This window comes from Schistocerca nitens, chromosome 10 (assembly GCF_023898315.1).
Source record: "Schistocerca nitens isolate TAMUIC-IGC-003100 chromosome 10, iqSchNite1.1, whole genome shotgun sequence".
Taxonomy (NCBI): Eukaryota; Metazoa; Arthropoda; class Insecta; order Orthoptera; family Acrididae; genus Schistocerca; species Schistocerca nitens.
The window spans coordinates 63,610,152-63,630,471 of NC_064623.1; the positions used below are offsets into that span (position 1 = coordinate 63,610,152).

Here is a 20,320-nt window from a genome sequence, read left to right on the forward strand (position 1 = left end):
GGTGTGGGGAGCGATCTCCTACACTGGCTGTATACCACTGGTGATCGTCGAGGGGACACTGAATAGTGCACGGTACATCCAAACCGTCATCGAACCCATCGTTCTACCATTCCTAGACCGGCAAGGGAACTTGCTGTTCCAACAGGACAATGCACGTCCGCATGTATCCCGTGCCACCCAACGTGCTCTAGAAGGTGTAAGTCAACTACCCTGGCCAGCAAGATCTCCGGATCTGTCCCTCATTGAGCATGTTTGGGACTGGATGAAGCGTCGTCTCACGCGGTCTGCACGTCCAGCACGAACGCTGGTCCAACTGAGGCGCCAGGTGGAAATGGCATGGCAAGCCGTTCCACAGGACTACATCCAGCATCTCTACGATCGTCTCCATGGGAGAATAGCAGCCTGCGTTGCTGCGAAAGGTGGATATACACTGTACTAGTGCCGACATTGTGCATGCTCTGTTGCCTGTGTCTATGTGCCTGTGGTTCTGTCAGTGTGATCATGTGATGTATCTGACCCCAGGAATGTGTCAATAAAGTTTCCCCTTCCTGGGACAATGAATTCACGGTGTTCTTATTTCAATTTCCAGGAGTGTATTTTCATATATTATCAGTTTAAACCATATGTGGTATTTCAAATAGCATTTGACTGTTCAAAAGTAAATCTACATGTAATACACATACTAGCTGATGGTGAATCGGTGTACACAAAAATTCATAACAGGTTTATATCAATTGAGCTGTCACATGAAGCAGGGATTTGAAGAAGCTGATTCATGCTGCCATGTGAGAGATGAGGAGGGAAGGTGAAATTTGTTGCTTTGAGATCAGGCATGAAGTACTGATCAGCTACTGTGGTAGAAATAACTCACAGAAGTAATAAGTTTCGTAAAAGCACTTTATAGATACGCTCTTTTTCGATTTAGTACAATACCTGAAATTAAATGAAGCCTATTGCAACACTTATTGTAACAGTTGATAGTTCGCTGTTGTTGGCAGCAGTCGAAAACAAGATTTCAGAATCGTGAAGACTACAGACTTGTATCGATATGTATCAAACAGATCTATGGGGCCAAACGATTGCTTAATGGTGACACTGACATAATGTTATGAATGAAGTTTCACCATGAGTTAATTCGCGATTGCATTAATACAATTATCAGCATTGAGCAATTATTCACCCCACAAATGTACTCGCCTGTTTTCATTTTCTCCTTGTTGCAGCCCAATGTTTATAATAGTTTTTCTTGCTTTACCCTTTGTCAACGGAGTTATAAGACATGGATGACCCAGGTGTAGCTTCTTCATTCATTTTTCTGCTTACACATCAACACAAATCAACTGCAAACAAGTGACTGTTCAGTCTAATGGCTACTTAACTGCGAAGCCACACTATGTTGGATTGCAGTCAGTAGTTCCAAGCAGCGCAAAGTACATGGTCCAAGGAACCGAGAAAACCACTTTCTTTCAAATGCTTTTGCGTATTTGCCAGTTCTTTCACTTTTAAGCAGTTGAATAAAGGTAGAAAACCCACTAATGACATAAACAAATAAAATCTGCAACTGTGGAAACCATCAAATAGAAGATCCCACTCTTGGAAATCACAGTTGGTGACACTGTGTGTCCAACGACGTATGGATAAAGAATAAAGAATGAACAGAACAAAATTGAAGTATGGCTTTAAACAAATTCACGTCAACAATTTATTTATATTAGTTTTTTCACCTTGAGGATGTTAAAGTGTCAATGTCGAAATCGTGTACAGGCACAACACAGTATCAAAAGCCTTATGAGCTTCTGTTTCCAGGGGTTGCTCCTGATCCCAAAAACAGTACATATGCTATTTTTACATGGTGCAAGAAAGTGATCAGCATTTCCAGCCAGGGAAAAGTGCTTCGGAAAGTCATGCCGAGAGCATGAAGCACCAGAGTTTCAGTGCATATTTGCAGAAGTCACTGCCACTTACATTCATGCAATGTTCCAAATCTTCAACTATAGTTTTCAACACAGTCAGTCATACATCACTCCGAGGTATTTTTATTAATACTTTGAAGGAGGGAATTGTGAATTTTGTCCCAATTTTGAGAAAATGTATAAACAGATTTTAACCTGAAAGTATAATTTATTAATTGGTAAATGTGTATTATTTACTAGCTAATACAGATTATTTTTGGTTTTTTAATAAGAGTTCCAGTATCAAATAAGGCAGTGTATTCCGAGCCACAGATCATTCTGTAGAATACCGTACAGTGCAATCCTGTTTATTATCAGATGATGATACATGAGCGGAAATTTTATGGGTTTTGGGCACTGTCAAGAGTTATTTGTCAGTTTGGATCCCAGCAGATTTTGTAGCATTATTCCCTTTGTTATTTATGCATAGTCAAAGTGCAAAGAAAATGCAACTGCAAAAATCGGAAGTTTTTTTACAACACTGTAAACGGGTTGGCACAGTACATGACCTCATTGACAAATCTGAAATGATTGTTCTAAAATTTGATGAGAGTGTGAATACTGTATGTCAGAAGATCCAGATGGATTTGTGTGCATGATTTTGGGACCAGACAAATCATTTATAACAATATGTTTCTTTGCTTCCACTTTTTGTGAAACATATAATGGCAAATGATTGACTCGTAAGTATAAAAAAACTGATTTGGAAAACCTAAAAAAATGTTATGGAGTTACCAGTGGATGGGCCAAACATTAATTTAGAACTTTTAAATATATTTGTCAGATACTGCTTGAATTAGGCAATCCAATCCTTGTTATTATAAAGTCGAGTGGTAGATCCTGAATTAGCACTCTCGGGAATGAGGAATATAAGAAGTTTGTTTTCTTGAATAACACACTCGATTAACAGGCATGGGAAACATTATACATGAAAATAGAGCAGTCCCTCAAATATCAGAATAGGTGTGATGGGAAAACTGCATAACTATGTAAAAAATTCACGGGCAAGGGTTAGTTGTGCGAAAGCTGCTGTTGTATACGGCATCACTGGTTTGTGCATAATTACAACTTTAACAGCCCTGTTAACACTACCATTCACATACGGCAGATGACAGCTGCCTGATACTACAGTGGTCCCCATGGCAGAAGTGAAGTGCCATCAAGAAAAAGCGCAGGACAGTTATTGTCACTGTGGTTGTGGGTGTGGTGCCAGTACCGGAAAATGATCCTGTCTGCTTGGTGCTTCAGCTGGAAGTGCCTCTTGGAAGTTGTAGGTGGGTGTGGTGCAATAAAGAGAGAAGGTTGTGGTTTTGCCATTTGCCACAGTGTCTAGTGTCCACGTAACTCTCCTTAAAATGCCAGTTGGATCAGTATAAGGAGGTTGTAATGGTGGTTTCATGCTGTCCATACAAAATCATTATGTGTAACTAATCGTCCAAATCATTTAGCACATAATTTGATGGTATGCCATGTCTGGAGACTTGCGAGGGATGCAAGCTATATGGTGCCACAAATGTTGTATAAAGTCTGGATGAACATGAGGTGGTGCTTGCAGAGAATTTGCATCAATAAATTCTCCCAGGAGACTAAATGCTTTGCCATTAACCAGTTTTTCTGTTGAGGAATCCGTGTCTGGCTTGTAAGTATTCTGCAGACTAAGGAGAACTATCAGAAGAGCATTCGTCCAGGTGGTATCATGACACATAAGCGAAGCTTTGAGGGAATGGTGCCATCGCTCAATCGTGCCTTTGCTTGCCAGACGATAGCTGGTGGCTTTATGGTGTACATATCCACAGAACCTTGCAAGAACTCCCCACTTGTTCTAAACCTCCAGAAATGTCTCAGTTTAGCTGGTGAGTCTGTAGGTAGTGTACAAGGGGTGTACAGTATAACTGGCCATGTTTTACCCACCTGAGTTTTGTGATAATTAAGGTAGTCTGTCCTTCAACTGACTTCGTGAGCCACAGTTTAGGAATTCTTCCTATCTGTTATGTGGAGATGCTCTCGAAGTTTTACATCCCTTTGCAGAGTGTAGCAGTGTCACTGGAGTCTGAAAGTGCAATACAACTGTCTACGTTCTACATAATGAAGCAAGAAGTTTTATGTGCAAATAATTTTTACACAAGATGCCATTATAGTGCATTTATTTAAGAGATGAAGTAAAATGAACTTGTCCACACTGATTGTAAGCTAGCTGTTAATGGTACAACTTATTGTGAAAACAATTATTGTTGCCAAAGAGATTTTTATACACTTATTGAAATATTGTTAGTCTGATATTTGTGCGTGTTGGAGATAGCTGCATATAGTGTGTTCAAAAATTTCCCTTACAGACTTCTAGGATTCTAGGACTTGTAGATAGGAGTGAGTACATAATATTTTGAATATTACCCCACATCCAGAAACATACTGTTTCTGAGCTATAGCCGTTTGAAAACATGTTTGCTAGGTAGGTATGCAGCAGTGTAGTCACAGTGGGGAATGGTTACGTCAGATCGGCTGATGCCATTTGACATCTGTTCTACCTGTCTGACTAGTCTGAGCCCCATTCACATGTCTGTGAGTGTTAGAGCAAAGGACTGTGTACATGTTTCCGGAATACACTGACAAGAAACTCACATTAATGGAAGAGCTACTTGTCACTTTTATCGAGATTGTTCTCTGCGATGTCTGACTCCCATTGCATACCCTTTCACCAGAATCCTACAACAGCTTTGTCGAAGGATACCTTCACTGTTGGCAGCGGACTACGATGCTCCGAGGAGACACTGCATACCCAAAGTGGAGGAGGCCGTACTACACCACATTGAAGAGAACTCATCAAAGTGCTTGCTATTAATGAGCAAAATTGTAAAAGGGTCACACTGAATCAATTATTTGTTTCCAAATGGTTGTAGCGCAGAAATAGTAAGTTTCCAGACATCTAAATGTTTGTCTTTTTGTGTTGATTCTGGCCTATGGCCTGTGATTCTGGTCTGATTTTTTTTTTTAGTGTGTTTCTCGGTGGTTGCCTTTTCCTTTTTTGTCTCTACGGTCGGCCAACCACTGTCACACTCTGTGTGATTTTAATTCCTTTTGTCTGGGCTCTGTCTGAGTCTTTCTTGTCCTGGGTCGTCTGTTGTCTTTTCCATTGTTCGTTTTTCTTCTGTGTGCGTGTTTTTAAGTTTTGGAAAAAGGGACCGATGACCGTAGCAGTCTGGTCCCTTTAATCCCACAAACCAACCAATCAACCAGACATAAGTTCCATTTTGAAATCTACTCTCTCCCCTCTACAAGTACTAGAAGTTTGTAACGGGAATTTACAAACATCCTCTACATGCAATGCAAAATATTCGTTTACCTGTAGTGCCCATAAAATGCAGTCAACATTAATTTATTCTCACTGGGTAAATAAAAACTGTAGCTGTGCCTTTCTTATTTTCAAATAACTGTTTCTAATTTTTATACAAGAATTGGTTTCCAGTCCAGCATCTTAAATAATCCCATAACTTTCTGCAAATTAGATCGCGAGAAGATGTTGGCAGCAGACGGTGGAGCCAAGTTGATGAACTTTGTGTGCCTGCTGGGTGACCTGTACCACAAGGTGGTGCTGAGGAATGGGCTGCCGCTGCGAGTCCTGGCTGCCCCGCTGGCGACCTGCCTCGGCATGGTGCTTGGGCGCAGCGCTTCCAAGATTGAGATCTTCACTCAGCAGGTAGAGATTTGCTGCAGGTTACTGATTTTAGCAGAAAATCGCTTGACAGTGGTGAAATTGAAACTTTTATGTGGTTGTGCATTAAAAATATGAGGATCAGCTTCAAGATTTTATAAATGGTACTGGAATTTAACATTACTATTGTTTTAAAATTTGTCTTTTGCTATTGTTAAAACAATGGCAGCTCAGGAATTGACTAAGTAGTTCAGTGAGTGTTTCAAGAAACAGTGGTGGAGGATGGGGAGAGATTGTGTGGAGGTTTTCATTGGGCATCCCCCCCCCAACAATTCTTGTGAAGGTCTAACTTGATAATAATGCCTCAAATCGCTTCATGGCATTTTATGTAACCAGTTTCCCTCATAAATGTCCATTGGTATGCTGAATTTTCTCCTTGTTTTGAGTCTGTCATTGTTGAATTTCATGAAGAGTGACCAAAATTAGTTATTCTTCCAAAAATCGGGACATGGTGCGAGATAAAAGTATCCTTAGGCACTTTGAAGACAGCACCATGTTTGTTTTTGTGTGAACGTTTAGTTGTGAGGTAAGTCTGGTCTAGGTGGATTCTGCTCAATTTAATCACAGCCCTGAAACAGGTTTTTGGCAATTGATGTAAGGAAATACTTAAAAATTCAACCAAGAAAATACAAAATTTTGTGTACAATGTAGCAACAGGAGATAAGACTTTGACATATGTGGACAAGCCGGAAATTAAGCAGCAGTCCACGGTTTGGGTGTTCTGGGATGAACCGAAACAGACTAAAGTTGTCACTTCGCAAAGCACTTCTGAGAAAGTTGTTGGCTACACTGGAATTGTCAAGACTGTTACTGTAGAAGATTGAAGAACAGTTAATGATGAGTGATGTACAAGAAGCCACTGATGAAGTAGTGTGTCGTAGAATGGAAGTGTTACAGAAGTGCTAAGCACATTTATGCAAATGTTTTCCCCAAGTTTCTTACAGGGCCTATATAAATTCATTGAAGGAAGCCGTGTTCCCTACATTGATGTTTGTTGTTGGAAATAAAGTTCTTTATTCTACATAAGTAACATGAGCAATGAATTTCACCACTTCGTTAATATGCAGTGTGACTAAAAATATATCTAAAATTTTTGTTTTCGTGTTGAACGCCTATTTTTAATTATACTTTCTCATTGCACAAAGGTGAAACATTATAAAGGAATACACTTGTAATCGTAATTCTTTGATTTTCTTTGTGTGTGTGTGTGTGTGTGTGTGTGTGTGTGTGTGTGTGTGTGAGAGAGAGAGAGAGAGAGAGAGAGAGAGAGAGAGAGAGAGAGAGACAACGTTTTCAGTAAACTTGACACTTATCACAGGAAATGCTGGTAGCAGGGGTATATTGGTACAATTAGAGGTATATTGGTACAATTCGGCTGGTATTGATTAATTTAAGCTCGGTGCCAATTTCAGCAAACACGTACTTGTTTGCCGTAAGCAATGTAAAATATTATTTTGTAATTTGTACCGACAAGATTTCAGTTTCAACTTCACAGAATAATTTAATGCTTAAATGATCACAACCACTGTATGTCCCTCTGCTTTCCTCTCCCTCATAGTGTTAATGTCGAATGTGCAGTGTATCTGTGCTGTACGTGCATCTCGTATGTGTACTTGTCAATAGCTGTTTCACTTTATAATAAACTCTTTTGAAGTGCATTAGCCATCAGCCAACATTTTCATGGCTTCCCACCAACAATGTAAACTTGCACACGAAATTTATTGAGCATAAGGACACTTTTCATGATATGTTGTGCAGTGGAGGTTTTACTCTACTGGTAAGAAGCATTGTCTTTGCTGTACTGTTATTGAATTAAAAGGTTGTTTAAAGTACCCTCAGACTTAAAGAAGAGTGTATAATTTCTAATTCTGGAGAAGGCATGTGCTGACAGGTGTGAATATTACTGAACCATAAATTTAGTAAGTCATGGTTGCAAAATATTGGCACAACTTATTTACAGAAGAATGGTATGAGATGGCTTCAGGTAAGATCAGTCTGGGCTTCAGAAAAATGTAGGGCCATGCGACTTGATACTGACACTACAACTTACCTTGGAAGATAGGTTGAGGAAAGGGAAACATATGTTTATATCATTTGCAGACTCACAGCATTTGACGATGTTGACTGAACTATACTCTGTGAAATTTTGAAGGTAGTAGGGATAAAATACGGGGAGCAAACAATTAAATGCAGCTTGTACAGAAAGTAAACTGTGGTTGTAAGAGTTGAGCATGAATCCTTCATGTCTACATATTCAGCATAGTCACCCTGGCAACAAATGCATTTCTCTCACTGAGAGACTAGTTTGTTGATGTCTTCACTCTAGAATGGATGACTTTGTTGACAGAGCCACAACCTCACCTCTGCTTGCACCACTTCATCACTATGAAAGTGAGGTCCTTGAAGGTGTTCTCCAAGTTTTGGAAACATGCCAAGATCAGTTAGGGGCAACTCAGGAATGTATGGGGGATGATTGACGATAGCGAACTCAAGATGTCGGATTGTTTCAGATGTTGCAGTGCTTGTGTGTGGTCTGGTATTGTTATGCTGAAAGAGAGGGTGCTCCGTGGGTGAATGAATTCTTCGAATTCGTGCTTTCAGTTTTCTCCAGTTAGAAACTTGATTACAGCAAACTGTTTCGTATGCACCAAATAATCGAGTTACACACTGCCATGTTACATGCTACAATTCAGAATGGATAGTGTTTTGAAAGGCTATTATAGAATGATTGTCGAGGAAAAACAAAACAAGGATAATGTAATGTAGTCAGTGTGTTCTTTTCATTGGGACCTCACCATTCAAACTGATGAACTCCTGGGCAATCTGGAACAACAGGTCATTCATTTTGTTCGGTGTGTTCAGAAAGGCCACAAGGATAGTTGCATCGATACCAGCATCTTCATTCTGGCATTTGAGGGGACACCATCCCAGAGGTGGTCAGGATTAGGGTTGATTCATGTTACATGAAGCCATATGTCCTGGCACATTTTTCTGCTGTAGACCGGACGCTTCATGTGGTGAACGTGGATGCCCCCTCTATGAGGAGAGCTCCTGTGCTCCGCAGCCTGTCTGCGCTAATTGTTATGACCATCACTCACCACCTACCGAGTTCTCTGTGACCCCTCCAGCTGTACCTTCATGTGAAATGTCTTTTTGCTCAGCCATGGACAGACTCATCTTGCGAACAAGGGGACATCCACTGCGTGGCGTTTTTCCTTCCGCCCGTTCAGACAGGAATATACCATCCTCTGCTGGCTTCCTATCAGCAGTACCAGGTTGACCCATGGTTTTTTAGTTCGTAACACATCACCCCTCCCTCCCATTTTTGTAGTTGCCGCTGCCTCCCTCATGGTGGTCCATATTTTGATGGACAGCCCCCCTTTTTAAGCCCTACACAGTAAACATGTCTTCCTACCCTCCTTGTTTGTCACAGTAACCCTGACATGGTTACATCAGTCCTTGGTTTTCTTCACGAAAGTGATTCTTTCTCTGAGATTTAAGTACCCGAATTTCCTTCCGGAATTGGATTCCCTCGATTAGCACTTGGAGTGGTTTGGAAGGCCTTTGGCTATGCCTCAATACTGGCCGTGTTCTCTTCCATCCCCCCTTTTCCTATGTTTCTTCTGGTCTTTTGTACCATTTTGTCTTCCCTTTTCTTGCTGCTTCTTCCTATGGTGGTGTCCTCATTGTGCTGGGATCATGGTACAATGTGGAAATCAGGGTGCATCGGTGGTGGTGCTGGTGCTCCATCGCAAGTATCACTTTTGGAGAGCTCCCTGCTCTCGGCCTTCCCCTGCTTCACCCCCTCCCTTTCCTGTTCATTACTCTTCCTGCCTCCTGGTGTTCCGTCTGTCTGTTTGCCCATTTTACTTTCCTGTTGACTGGACTGCCGGCCACGGTGGTCCAGCGGTCCTAGGCGCTCAGTCCGGAACCGCACGACTGCTACGGTCACAGGTTCGAATCCTGCCTCGGGCATGGATGTGTGTGATGTCCTTAGGTTAGTTAGGTTTAAGTAGTTCTAAGTTCTAGGGGACTGATGACCACAGATGTTAGGTCCTATAGTCTCAGAGCCATTTGTTGACTGGACTGGACTGTTCTGTTCGTGTTGCTCCTCCCTCAGTCTGTCACTTTTCATCATGGGACCGATGATCTCGCTGTTTGGTCCCCTCCTGTGCACCCCCTTCCCCCTCCGTGCAACCAACCAACAACGAGAAAACCGCCTGATGAGCGGCTGAGGACGAACATTCCAGGCATACCACTGGTCAGAATTGGCACAAAAAGGCCGAGGGGGTGGGAGGTGGCATAAAGTGTGTCAGTGAAACCAACCCATTCCCTGGGGTGTTAATTCCCACAATTTTCACAACATAAAACAACTGTTCGCAGTGTGATAAGTGACAGGAAAATGTTCTGCACAACCCTTGACCTGCTGACACATTCAGGTGTTTCAGCCCTTCTTTAAGGATGCTGTGGAGCTGCATCTCAATTGAATCTGATTGCTCCTATTTGGAACACAGTGTGATCACAATTTTTACTCTCGTGTACAGGTTGGAACCGTTAGGGACTGTGAAGTGAAATTTGAACGTGACCTGAAGCAGCTAATCGTGTTTGTGATTTTTCAGTGCTCCTATTTTGTGTTCTATTGCTGCATAATTATAGGGGTATGTGTCACTGACACACGATTGAATAAAACGATGAAGGGTCCCCTAAGACCAGTTTAGGAAAAGCCTATTCGGCACCTGCCCATCTGTACTGAGAATTTTAAATATGCACTTGTACAGACAGAACTCATGATGGGAGTACCAGGCAACTGCAGGCAGGCTACACTGCTGCTCTTCCTCCTGATAGATAATAGGCCATTCAGAATCAGTGTGTGGCATAGGACTTACCAGTCTGTGAGTGTCTAAGACGTGGTCACAGGTTCTGTCTTTACAGTTGTATGTCCTCAGTAAAGGTGGGCTGGTGCCACTGAGGGTTTTGCTGAACTGGGGGTCTTAGAGGAACTCTTCCATTTTATACAAGCACGTGTCAATGTTGCATGTACCCCGTGACCATGTCACAGGACGACACAAAATAGGAGCGCTGAAATAGCTGCTTGTGCTTCCAACCTGTACACGAGAGCAAAAATTGTGGTCGTGCTGAGCTCCAAATGAGTGCCGTGCTGAGCTCCAAATGAGTGCAGTCACGTTCGATGTGAATGCAGTCCCACAATGTCCTAAGAGAAGGGTTGAAATGTCCGAGGTGTCGGAGTTCGTGAAGAACATTTTCGTGTTGCTAATCATACTGTGAACTGTCGTTTTTGACCATCAGTTATGTGGGAATAAGTGCTCCAGAGAAAGGGGTGTTTTCATTGAAGCCCATTAATGCACCACCTACAATCTTTTCATGACAGTTCTGGAATGTTTTCATCAACCATTCATAAGAAAACCGTGTGGTGTCAACACTGGGCATCAGGGTTCTAACCTCTTCTTAGAAGCATCAAAAGAAGTGATGATATGTAGATAAGAGGGGCCGTGACATCATTCCGATTATGTAACATGTCCACAGTGGCATTAGGCAGAATTGTGGTGCAATATGGTGCCTATGTGACACCATTAACTCATCTTACACAGTACATGAACTATTGAGCTGTAGCCACTCCCCCTCCCCACAAGTGTCGATGTCTTGCTATTTGAGGTGTTGTCGAGCCTGAGGATGACATTGCACGTTGTCTTGTGTTTGCACTATTATAGAGGAAGGCCATATGCACCTATGAGCCAAATTCAAAACTTATGAGCCCAATGTGTGGGAATTATGGAGTTTCAAGAAACTGATCCTTTGTTCTGTTGCTCAGTGAATTAACGTGTGATAAAATTAGCGCATCCATGGACAAATTCCATGCAGGAAATCCATCATTTTGTTTGCTACAGTTACCTCGAGACATACGCTTAGTAGTTTTATCAACAAAAGTTGTCAACTTTGTCAGCAGTTTGGAACGTGGTTCCAGCACTTGCGCAGTTTGCATTTTTCAGTTGCACTAGATACTTTGTCTTTTGGAAATTCAGTTACCAACTATTGGTTTACAAAACTGCATTCTGGTGAGTGACAGGAACTCACTATGTCAGTACTGCAACTTAAATGTAGAAGAGTTGCCCAGCTGCACAGAGATGCAGTCAAGGTCATGTACATTTTCTGTTTAACTTTTTGTTGTAAACAACTTTTTTTCCATTAGGAAACTGACAAAGAAATGCAGAAAGGTTTCTGATTTGAGTTCTGACACTGAAGAGGTACTGTGTCTCAGTGTCTTATGCCAAATACTTCATGTTTGTGAAACAAAAGGAATGTTGTTCAATTTTATTCCCACTTGCAGGATTTGTAGGTCAGTGCCTGGATATCATTTAAGTAATGCAGTACTACAACAGTCAAAGAAATAACTCTGAAAATTTGAAGATTCAGTTATTGTTAATTATGTAAAATTTCAATCCAGCTGAAAAGAGCAGTCTGTTGCTGTGTGCATAGTGTTCTAGTCTTGTAATCATTAGAGCTCTGGTTTGATTCTTGTTAGACAAATATATTTTTATTTACATTTACTGGAAGTCTGTATTTATTGTCAAATGGACATGTTGTTTAGCAAATACATATGCGGTGTTGCAAAAGTCACTACACATGTTTGTGAATTTTTAATCATATGAAGGTGATGCAAGCCAGCCAACACATTACACCACACACCACTTTTTTTTTATATATTAAAACCATATCCCTTCTTCATTAATTCACTGTTTAAGTCTACATGGAGCACCCTGACACACATCCTTGTGTGTTGTTGTTTTGTTGTTGTTGTCATCGTCGTCGTCGTCGTCGTCTTCGCCACCAGAATCAGTTATATTGCACAGGTATCATATACATTGAGAGTTTTCAAACCTTAATGCAAATTATTTTGCAACTGCACCCTCATGGTACAGACTGTTGTTGTCCAGCAGTGCTCTGCAGCCCATTGGAACAGCGGTCTCGTAGTAACTGATGCCAGCTTCATTCACAACTGCTTGCTGCCTGTGTATGTAAAATATCAAAGTGTGTGTTAACACTGCCATTGCTCAGCAACTTTGGGCCACCCAGCCAACACAAATTTGTTAATATTATGTACCATTCCCTGTGTTTGTATGTTTTTGTAATTTGTAGTAATGAAAGTACATTTTCTTTTTTAGATTCGGAATTTCTGTACACAAATTTTAAATTACCAAGAATACTCACATTTTTGACTGATTAGTTATTGAAACTTAAATATGTACTCATTATTAAAAATTGTAACTGAGTATTTGTTAATTAATATTTCAGTTTGATAGTAAATAAAAATTCAAATAATTTTTTTAAAAACATTGCCTAGTGAGGATAAAACCGGTGACTTGATACGCATAGAGCTGTTGGTAGGTCTGCATAAAAGCAGCTCAGAGCTTTTTTTATTGTTAGCAACACTCAGCTCTTCACATCTTCAAGTCAGTTATTTGGAGTATTTTTTGAGAAGTACATGTACTGGTTTAGTGACTTGACGTCTGGGCATTGACCTTCCAATGCTGTAAGTACCAGGAAAATTTTAAATTGAATTTCTGTATGAGGCATGTCCTGTTCCAATTTCCTTACTGTCCTAACTGCCTGTGAGCACTGGGTCTGAGTCATCCCGCTACAGCTTGTGGCCAGGATGTATTGAGAAATGTAGTTGCGATCTGTTAGCCACCACTGAAGACTTTCCAAACCTGTGTATAACTCTTTCTTGGGATAGGAGCAGCTGTGCCGCAATGCTGCCATTCAAGTGTTGCAGTTAGGAATAAACATATGAGAGGGCAATCCCAAAAGTAAGGTCTCCTATATTCTTGGATTTTCTACAATAGTTTTCATTTTAATGGTTGAAGAACGCTTTAATTTTTACACAATCGACTTTTTGTAGACACTGAGGCAATTTCACAATGCCCATGTCATACCAGCTTGATACAGTGTTCTTTGGGAATCATCGAATCTCACCTTTCACTTTGTCATCAGAGCCCAACTGCCGTCCAGGTAAATGTTCCTTCAAGTTAGAGAAGAGGGGGCAGACGCTCAGTCCATAGTCTGGACTGTGCGGTAGGTGATTGACGGCATTCCAACCAAAGTTTTGCAGGAGATTGATGGTTTTGAAGGGGATGATTGGGCATGCATTGTTGCGAACAATGCTTACATCCATGCTAAGAATTCATCTTCTCCAGTTCTGTATTGTCCTTCTGAGTTTTTCATTGTTTCACAGTACCTGTCAGCTTTTATTGTTGTACATGTAGTCAAAAGTCGATCAACAGTACCCCATTCCAGACCCAAAACACAGTTGCCGTACCTTTACCAGCCGACTGCGTTTGAATTTTTACAGCTTGTGTGAGGAGGGATTCCTCCAGTCATGTGACTGTTGTTATGTCTCAGGTGTAAAGTGGAATGCACAAGTTTTGTCACCCATGACAATAGGTTGTTCTTTGTGTCTGCATAGCCACTCACAACAGTGCAACTACGTCATGAAAAGTAGGGCACCTTTTTTTGGGGTTGCACCCATATAACTATTAACTTTTTATTGTTGTGGAAGAAATTTTGTTACCTTTCAAAGTGTTAATAATAGGCTTCATGTTTTGGCTATTTTCATGATTGTTACCTTTTTCTATGAGCAAACATATATCTTATGTTTGTTATTTAACAAATATGTTTGGCTTTTTTCACTATGCTTAACTTCTGTACAGTACTGTACTTTACAATAAATTGGCATTTCTGTCTTAGAATGTTGTGGTCGTCAGTCCAAAGACTTGTTTGATGCAGCTCACCATGCTAGTCTATTCTGTGCAAACCTCATCATCTGAAATAACTACTGTGGGCTACATGCATTTGAACTGCAAGCCTTGGCCGTGTCCTACAGTTTTTGCCTCCCCCCCCCCCCTTCTCCCTCCCCCACTTCATTCCATTGCAGTAGTAACCGTTCCTTTGATGTTTCAGGATGTGCCCCAACAATATATCACTTCTTTTCTAGTTAAGTTGTGCCATATAATGTTTCCTCCCAGACTAATTTTGGTAGCTCTTCACTATACTAGGGAGCAGAGAAGTGTAGGCCAGTTCTCCGATCCCTCATCTTCCTTCGTTTTGTAAGTGCCAGTGAGAAGCCTATGGCCTAGTCCAGTTTGGTCTGTAACTCTAAGCTTACACTGTTGCCATAATGTCATTTTCACCTCGAACTTTTCCCATTAGCATTTTAAGGCACGGCAGCTGCCAAATGAGCAGTTATAAGTTATGGGGTTTATGTGGTAGTGCTCCACTTCATTTATGCTGTTGCTTTCATGGCTTTGCAACTTTGTTGCTACCCACTATCCAGCATTATTTTATGTTTGTGTTCAAGGTTGCTAAAACAACATGTGTGCTGCATGGAGGTTTATGTTTGCAAAGAGATCAATGATATTCATTGGGTAGTATTGCTATTTTCGTTGGAGAGTTAAGATGACTGAGTTTCAGTACATACAAAGGGAATCGTGTATGAGGCATATGAATTTCTTTGCAATTTCAGACAATAGCGAGAGAAACGATACCTTATTGGCACTGCAAATGGCAGCATTAGAGGTGCATCATGTTTCACTATGATCCATACAGAGAATATTTGTAGAATCATGTGCAATGGAATCCTGTAACAAATATTAGGAGGAACGCAAAAGCTCTTGTTCAAAATGTAGTCTGCCACTTTAGTAACACATCCACACACAAGGATGCCAAGTGTAACGTGCAAGGGTTGGTGGTAAAATTATGTCTCAGAAGAAATGCTACACTACACAGTGGGTTACAGTAAATGAAACGTTCACCTTAAAGGTGTGTCGGAATTAACAAACATGGTGGATTTTAGCAAGAAATGTTTTTGATCACTTTCCATTGCACAGCTGGAGGCAGTTGCTTACCTCACATCTTCTAAAAGATGTATCCCATACTTGTCATCCTGCTTGGTTTCTTCTCCTTTGGTCATGAGCTCTAACATTTGTGCCATAAACAATGTATAATGATGTGACAAATGGGTAGGTTTATATGATAAGGATAATAAGAATCATAAAATGTAAGGATGCCTACTAATTTTGTATTTTTTATTAATTGCAAAACTAGTAAAACAAATTCTTGAGCTGGCCCATCATTAATATTCATAACAAGATTCCCGGTCATTAACCTTTAGTTCCTGAGCACTACAAAAGTCACAAAAATGCTGTACATGATTGTTGAATTAACATGAGATCCATAAATATGTTTTCTGAGGCAACCATAACAGCTACTTCTGTCTTGATGCGGAGTTGCACCTCACACACCAGTTCTCATGTTGCCACCTCTAAAAGTAATCATAGACTGCCTTGAATTAACACAACATTGCACAAGCACTTCATCCAAGGCAATTTCTCAACAAACTGTTCTGCCTTTACGTGAGATCAGATTTCATACACAGATTCATGTATTACCTCCTTGGAAACAGATCGTAGACTGGTAGTGAGCTATCTTAGCAGGATGGCACCTGCCCTCTCAGGGTGCACTTGTGATTGCTCTATCCTTCCCATCAATAAGCACTGACAGTAACTAAAATTTGTAGTGATCATTTTCTGATGAATTGGGTGATACTGAAATCTTTATTAACAAGTTCTCAGTGCAAGTAATGCATCAGCATAGTTGGAACAGTATATTAACATTTCTCTGCGCCCACCGTGGTAGGTTAATCTCCACTCTCTCTCTGCTCCAGTATGATATAGCTCTTAATCGCCCTGCCATTCTCAATCTGTGATCATCTGGCGCATCCTTCGATGAGTCTGTTTTGTGACCCTATCTATTAGCGAGTCCCCTTAAAAAAAAAAAAAAAACCCTCCTGTGTGTGCATTAAAACATAGCAACAAGAAAAAAAAAATGGAATAAATTTGAGAAGGGATGTGGCATAAATGCCACTATCCATTCAACAGCAAAATTAATTTTCAATCTTCATGAAAGGATATTAGTTGACGGAGGACTGTCACTAATTTGGACGATTTCCAGAAATAGATTGATCATCGTACTTTATTGGAATTTCATGACTGTGGCAAATATCTTAAAAATCAGAAGTTAGCAGATGTCTTAAAACGACAAGATCACTTTCAAAGAGGGCTGGTACTACAATGGAGAATTCCGAAATCTTATACAGAAAATGCAGTGATGGAAAAAGCATTCTGATTTAAAGATGGTAGCAGCTTCCACTTTCATTACAACCTGATAGAAAATATGTGAGCCTTAGTGAAAGAAATGTTAGTAAGAAATTGCATATGCAGAAATAAGATGTGCAGAATGTACGTGAGGAAGCAGTAGATGATGTGACAGTGGAAGACAGACTTAAGTGCATATGTCATCCTGAAAATCTAAAGAAAACAATTTTCTGAAGGGAGGCATCTGAGAATGGTTTTCTGAAGGAAGGCATCTGCAAAAAGTTTGTTGAAAGCATTGCTGTTGCTTTAAATGACTCCTCAGATTGTCTTCAGAAGAGCACAATTAAACAAAAAAAAGGCATTAAATATTATGCTTATTGTTCTTTCTCCTTCCTAAAGCTGTAAATGCTGTTCCCTCAGTCAGCTCCTGTTCCTGTCGTCTTCACATTCCTCTCTCCCCCCAAAATTTACCAATGCAAAGCAGAACAGCCACCAAGTGTACACTGCTAAGCTAAGGAATCCTTAAAAGTTCACATCATCAAACTGGAAATACCATTCTAGTTTAACAGATGCCATTAACTTCTAAAACATAGGAGAACGCATTAACAATATTTTGAGAAGGAAAGTTGCTACTCACCATAGCGGAGATGCGGAGTCACAGATAGACACAACAAAATGACTCTCACAATTAAAGCTTTCAGCCATGGGCCTTCGTCAGCAATAGATATACACAACCCCCCCCCCCCCCCCCCCGCCCCACTGACACAACTGCAGTCTCAGGCAACCAGTGTGGTTTTCAGTTGCCTGAAACTACAGTCGTGTGTGTGTGTGTGTGTGTGTGTGTGTGTCTGTGTGTGTGTGTGCGCGTGCGCGTGCGCGCGCGGCCGTTGTTGAAGAAGGCCCATGGCCGAAAGCTTTAATTGTAAGAGATTTTTTGTTGTGCCTATCTGCGACTCAGCATCTCTGCTATTTGGTGAGTAGCTACTTTCCTTCTCATAATATTGTTACAATCCATCCTCGATGTTTCATTGTTGGAGACTGATTTAATATGCAGAAGCTGCTGTTTCATTGCAGTATTTTCCAAACATTTCCTTTGTGTATAGTTTTGCAGCCATAATAAATTATTTAGAATAAGTTGTTGTTCACTTCTGAGTATAAAGTCTTTATTGCAGTGTGGTATCTGCTGATTTTGGGTACCGTATTATTTTCAAATGAGTGCCTTGTAAGACACTGATCATACACATCAGTCAGTATTGCCTGATGGTGTAGTTTGCCAGGTTGACTCTTCTGAATGCAGTCTGGTTCCTATACAAATTGTAGCTAACCTTTTGCTCCCTGTATTTTATCCCTACTATCTTCAAAATTCCAGAGTGCAAATTCCAGTAAACATTGCCATGCTTTTTGTCACCTAAATTTAAGTTGTATTATCAGCACTGTTTCACATGTTCCTGCATTTTTCCAGAACTCAAATATATCCTCCCTCAGTTCAGCTTGAAGACAAATCTTAAGATATTCTGTGAATAATGAGATCACTGCTGTGATTGCAGATGGTGATGAATGGAGAGAAACTGCAGCTACATGCATCAGACGATGTAGCTCAGCTAATGATCCGCGCACGGGAACTGCTGATGGGACAGCCCCCACTAGAAAACAGCAGTGCCTGGTACATACTTCTCTGCATCGACCTGGAGGCTCGCAAATATACGGCTCTCCCGGACCACTTGCTGTCACTCTACGAGTCCAATATAGCATCTAAGCAAATTCTCTCACTTCTCAAGAAGCTTAAATCTGATTCGTAGTATATATTTATTTTGTTGAACAAAATTTGTGTGCTGTGAATATAGTATTTAATGTACACCACAGGGAAACACTGATGATGCTATAGCAGTGTGTGCTATACACCCTGTAGGATTAGAGGTAACAGTACTTCTTTGGATTGTCAAAGAAGGCTATTCTTGTTGTGACTGAAATATTGTTGGCAGCTGCAACGAGTTGCTGAATATTGTATTATTTTTATAATGTATTTATTCTATATCTCAAGTACTGAATGATATTTGAAAAACGAAGTATTGTACCCTTCACTGTATGATATTTGCATTCTGTTTGTTGCCAAGAATATTGTCAGATACTTGTATCAGTCTAATTTGCAGTGGAAGCTGACTCCAATAAGAGGTAGAAACATACGACAGATTGAAATAATTAATGAGTATGTTGTCAGCAGACAGACACCATGACCATGCAATTCATAGAGAAAGTTCTAAACTTTTATTTCTGGGATATGCCCCTGAGAGACTGAGCTATCAGAAAACTTTACGTGAAACAAACACACACACAAACAACAACCACCACCACCACTAACAATATCAAATGTATGTAAGATGAAAGTGAAATCTTTAAGCACATAAGATGATAACAGAATTTCTCACAGGCATTGTTACTTGAATATTGGTGACAATGGTTTTCACTGCATTAATCTTGATCATGTCAGTCGCGCAGATGAACAATTTAATAACTAGGTTGGTATTACAAAAGACCAATTGGAGAAATTAACAGTATGCATCATGGATGTGGAACTGAATCTATTATTTTGTTTCTTGGTACTGAATACATTGCAATGCTTTCAGCTTACACTCAGTGCAAAATTCTTACCGAGGTGGTGGACTTCAGCCGTTTCCTCCAATATTTGTTGTCTCTCACTTGACAAACTTCTACAGAGCAACACTCTTCTTGTGTTTATGATACAAGTAGTCACATCCTATTATCTATGCATGCAGAATGGTAGGTCATTATTTTGGGCAGTGGCAAATGATCATTTGAAGCATGAAGATTGTGTTGATGAATACAAATATTCTAAATTGTTTTCAGGATTTCATGCGCATCCCCCTGCCCTCAGTAAAGTGCATTTTTTGTTTTGTATATCCTCTTTCTCCAAACATCTGTGGTCCAAATATATTTGCTACCATGGTGACTTTGTAGCTGAGCCACACACTTCACAGTGGTTTGCAGAGTATGGACATGGATATCAACCTTTACTTACTTATTTATTTACTTTTTTGCACAACTGCTGTATGAATGCAAATGTGCAGGTCACCATTTCACTGTGAAGGTGGTCACTAAAAATGTGCAAATACAGTGTGTATTTACACATACAAAGAATGACTCGTACTTCTAGCATTTTACCCAAGTGTACAAGTGTGTGTGTGTGGGGGGGAGGGGGGGGGGCAGGCGAGACTCCTCAGCAGTACTTTCCGTAACTGGTGCATTGGTTGTGGCATTACCATTACCTGCCGCCAGGATCTCCAACTTATTTTTTTCTTTATGGGATCAGGTGAACGTTTAAATCCATAAAGGAAATGATATATAGGAGATAAACTGATATGTTTCATCACAGACATGACTGTGCTCATGTCAGTGCAGAGATGCATTGCGCAAAATGCAATGAAAGCCACAGTGGATTTCGTAAAAACTTGGCTTGAAGAGTAGAAAACCTG

The 20,320-nt window shown here is 40.5% G+C and overlaps 1 protein-coding gene across 1 annotated transcript in view; it reads left to right on the forward strand.

Annotated features, from left to right (window-relative positions):
- Positions 1 to 20,048, forward strand: part of LOC126210301 (uncharacterized) — a 66,261-nt gene extending 46,213 nt beyond the window's left edge. Inside the window, exons 4-5 of the mRNA XM_049939496.1 lie at positions 5,456 to 5,646; positions 18,377 to 20,048. Of these exons, the coding sequence (XP_049795453.1) occupies positions 5,456 to 5,646; positions 18,377 to 18,628 (443 nt within the window). The 3' untranslated portion in view covers positions 18,629 to 20,048. The remainder of the gene's footprint in view (positions 1 to 5,455; positions 5,647 to 18,376) is intronic.
- The last annotated feature ends 272 nt before the right edge of the window (positions 20,049 to 20,320 follow it).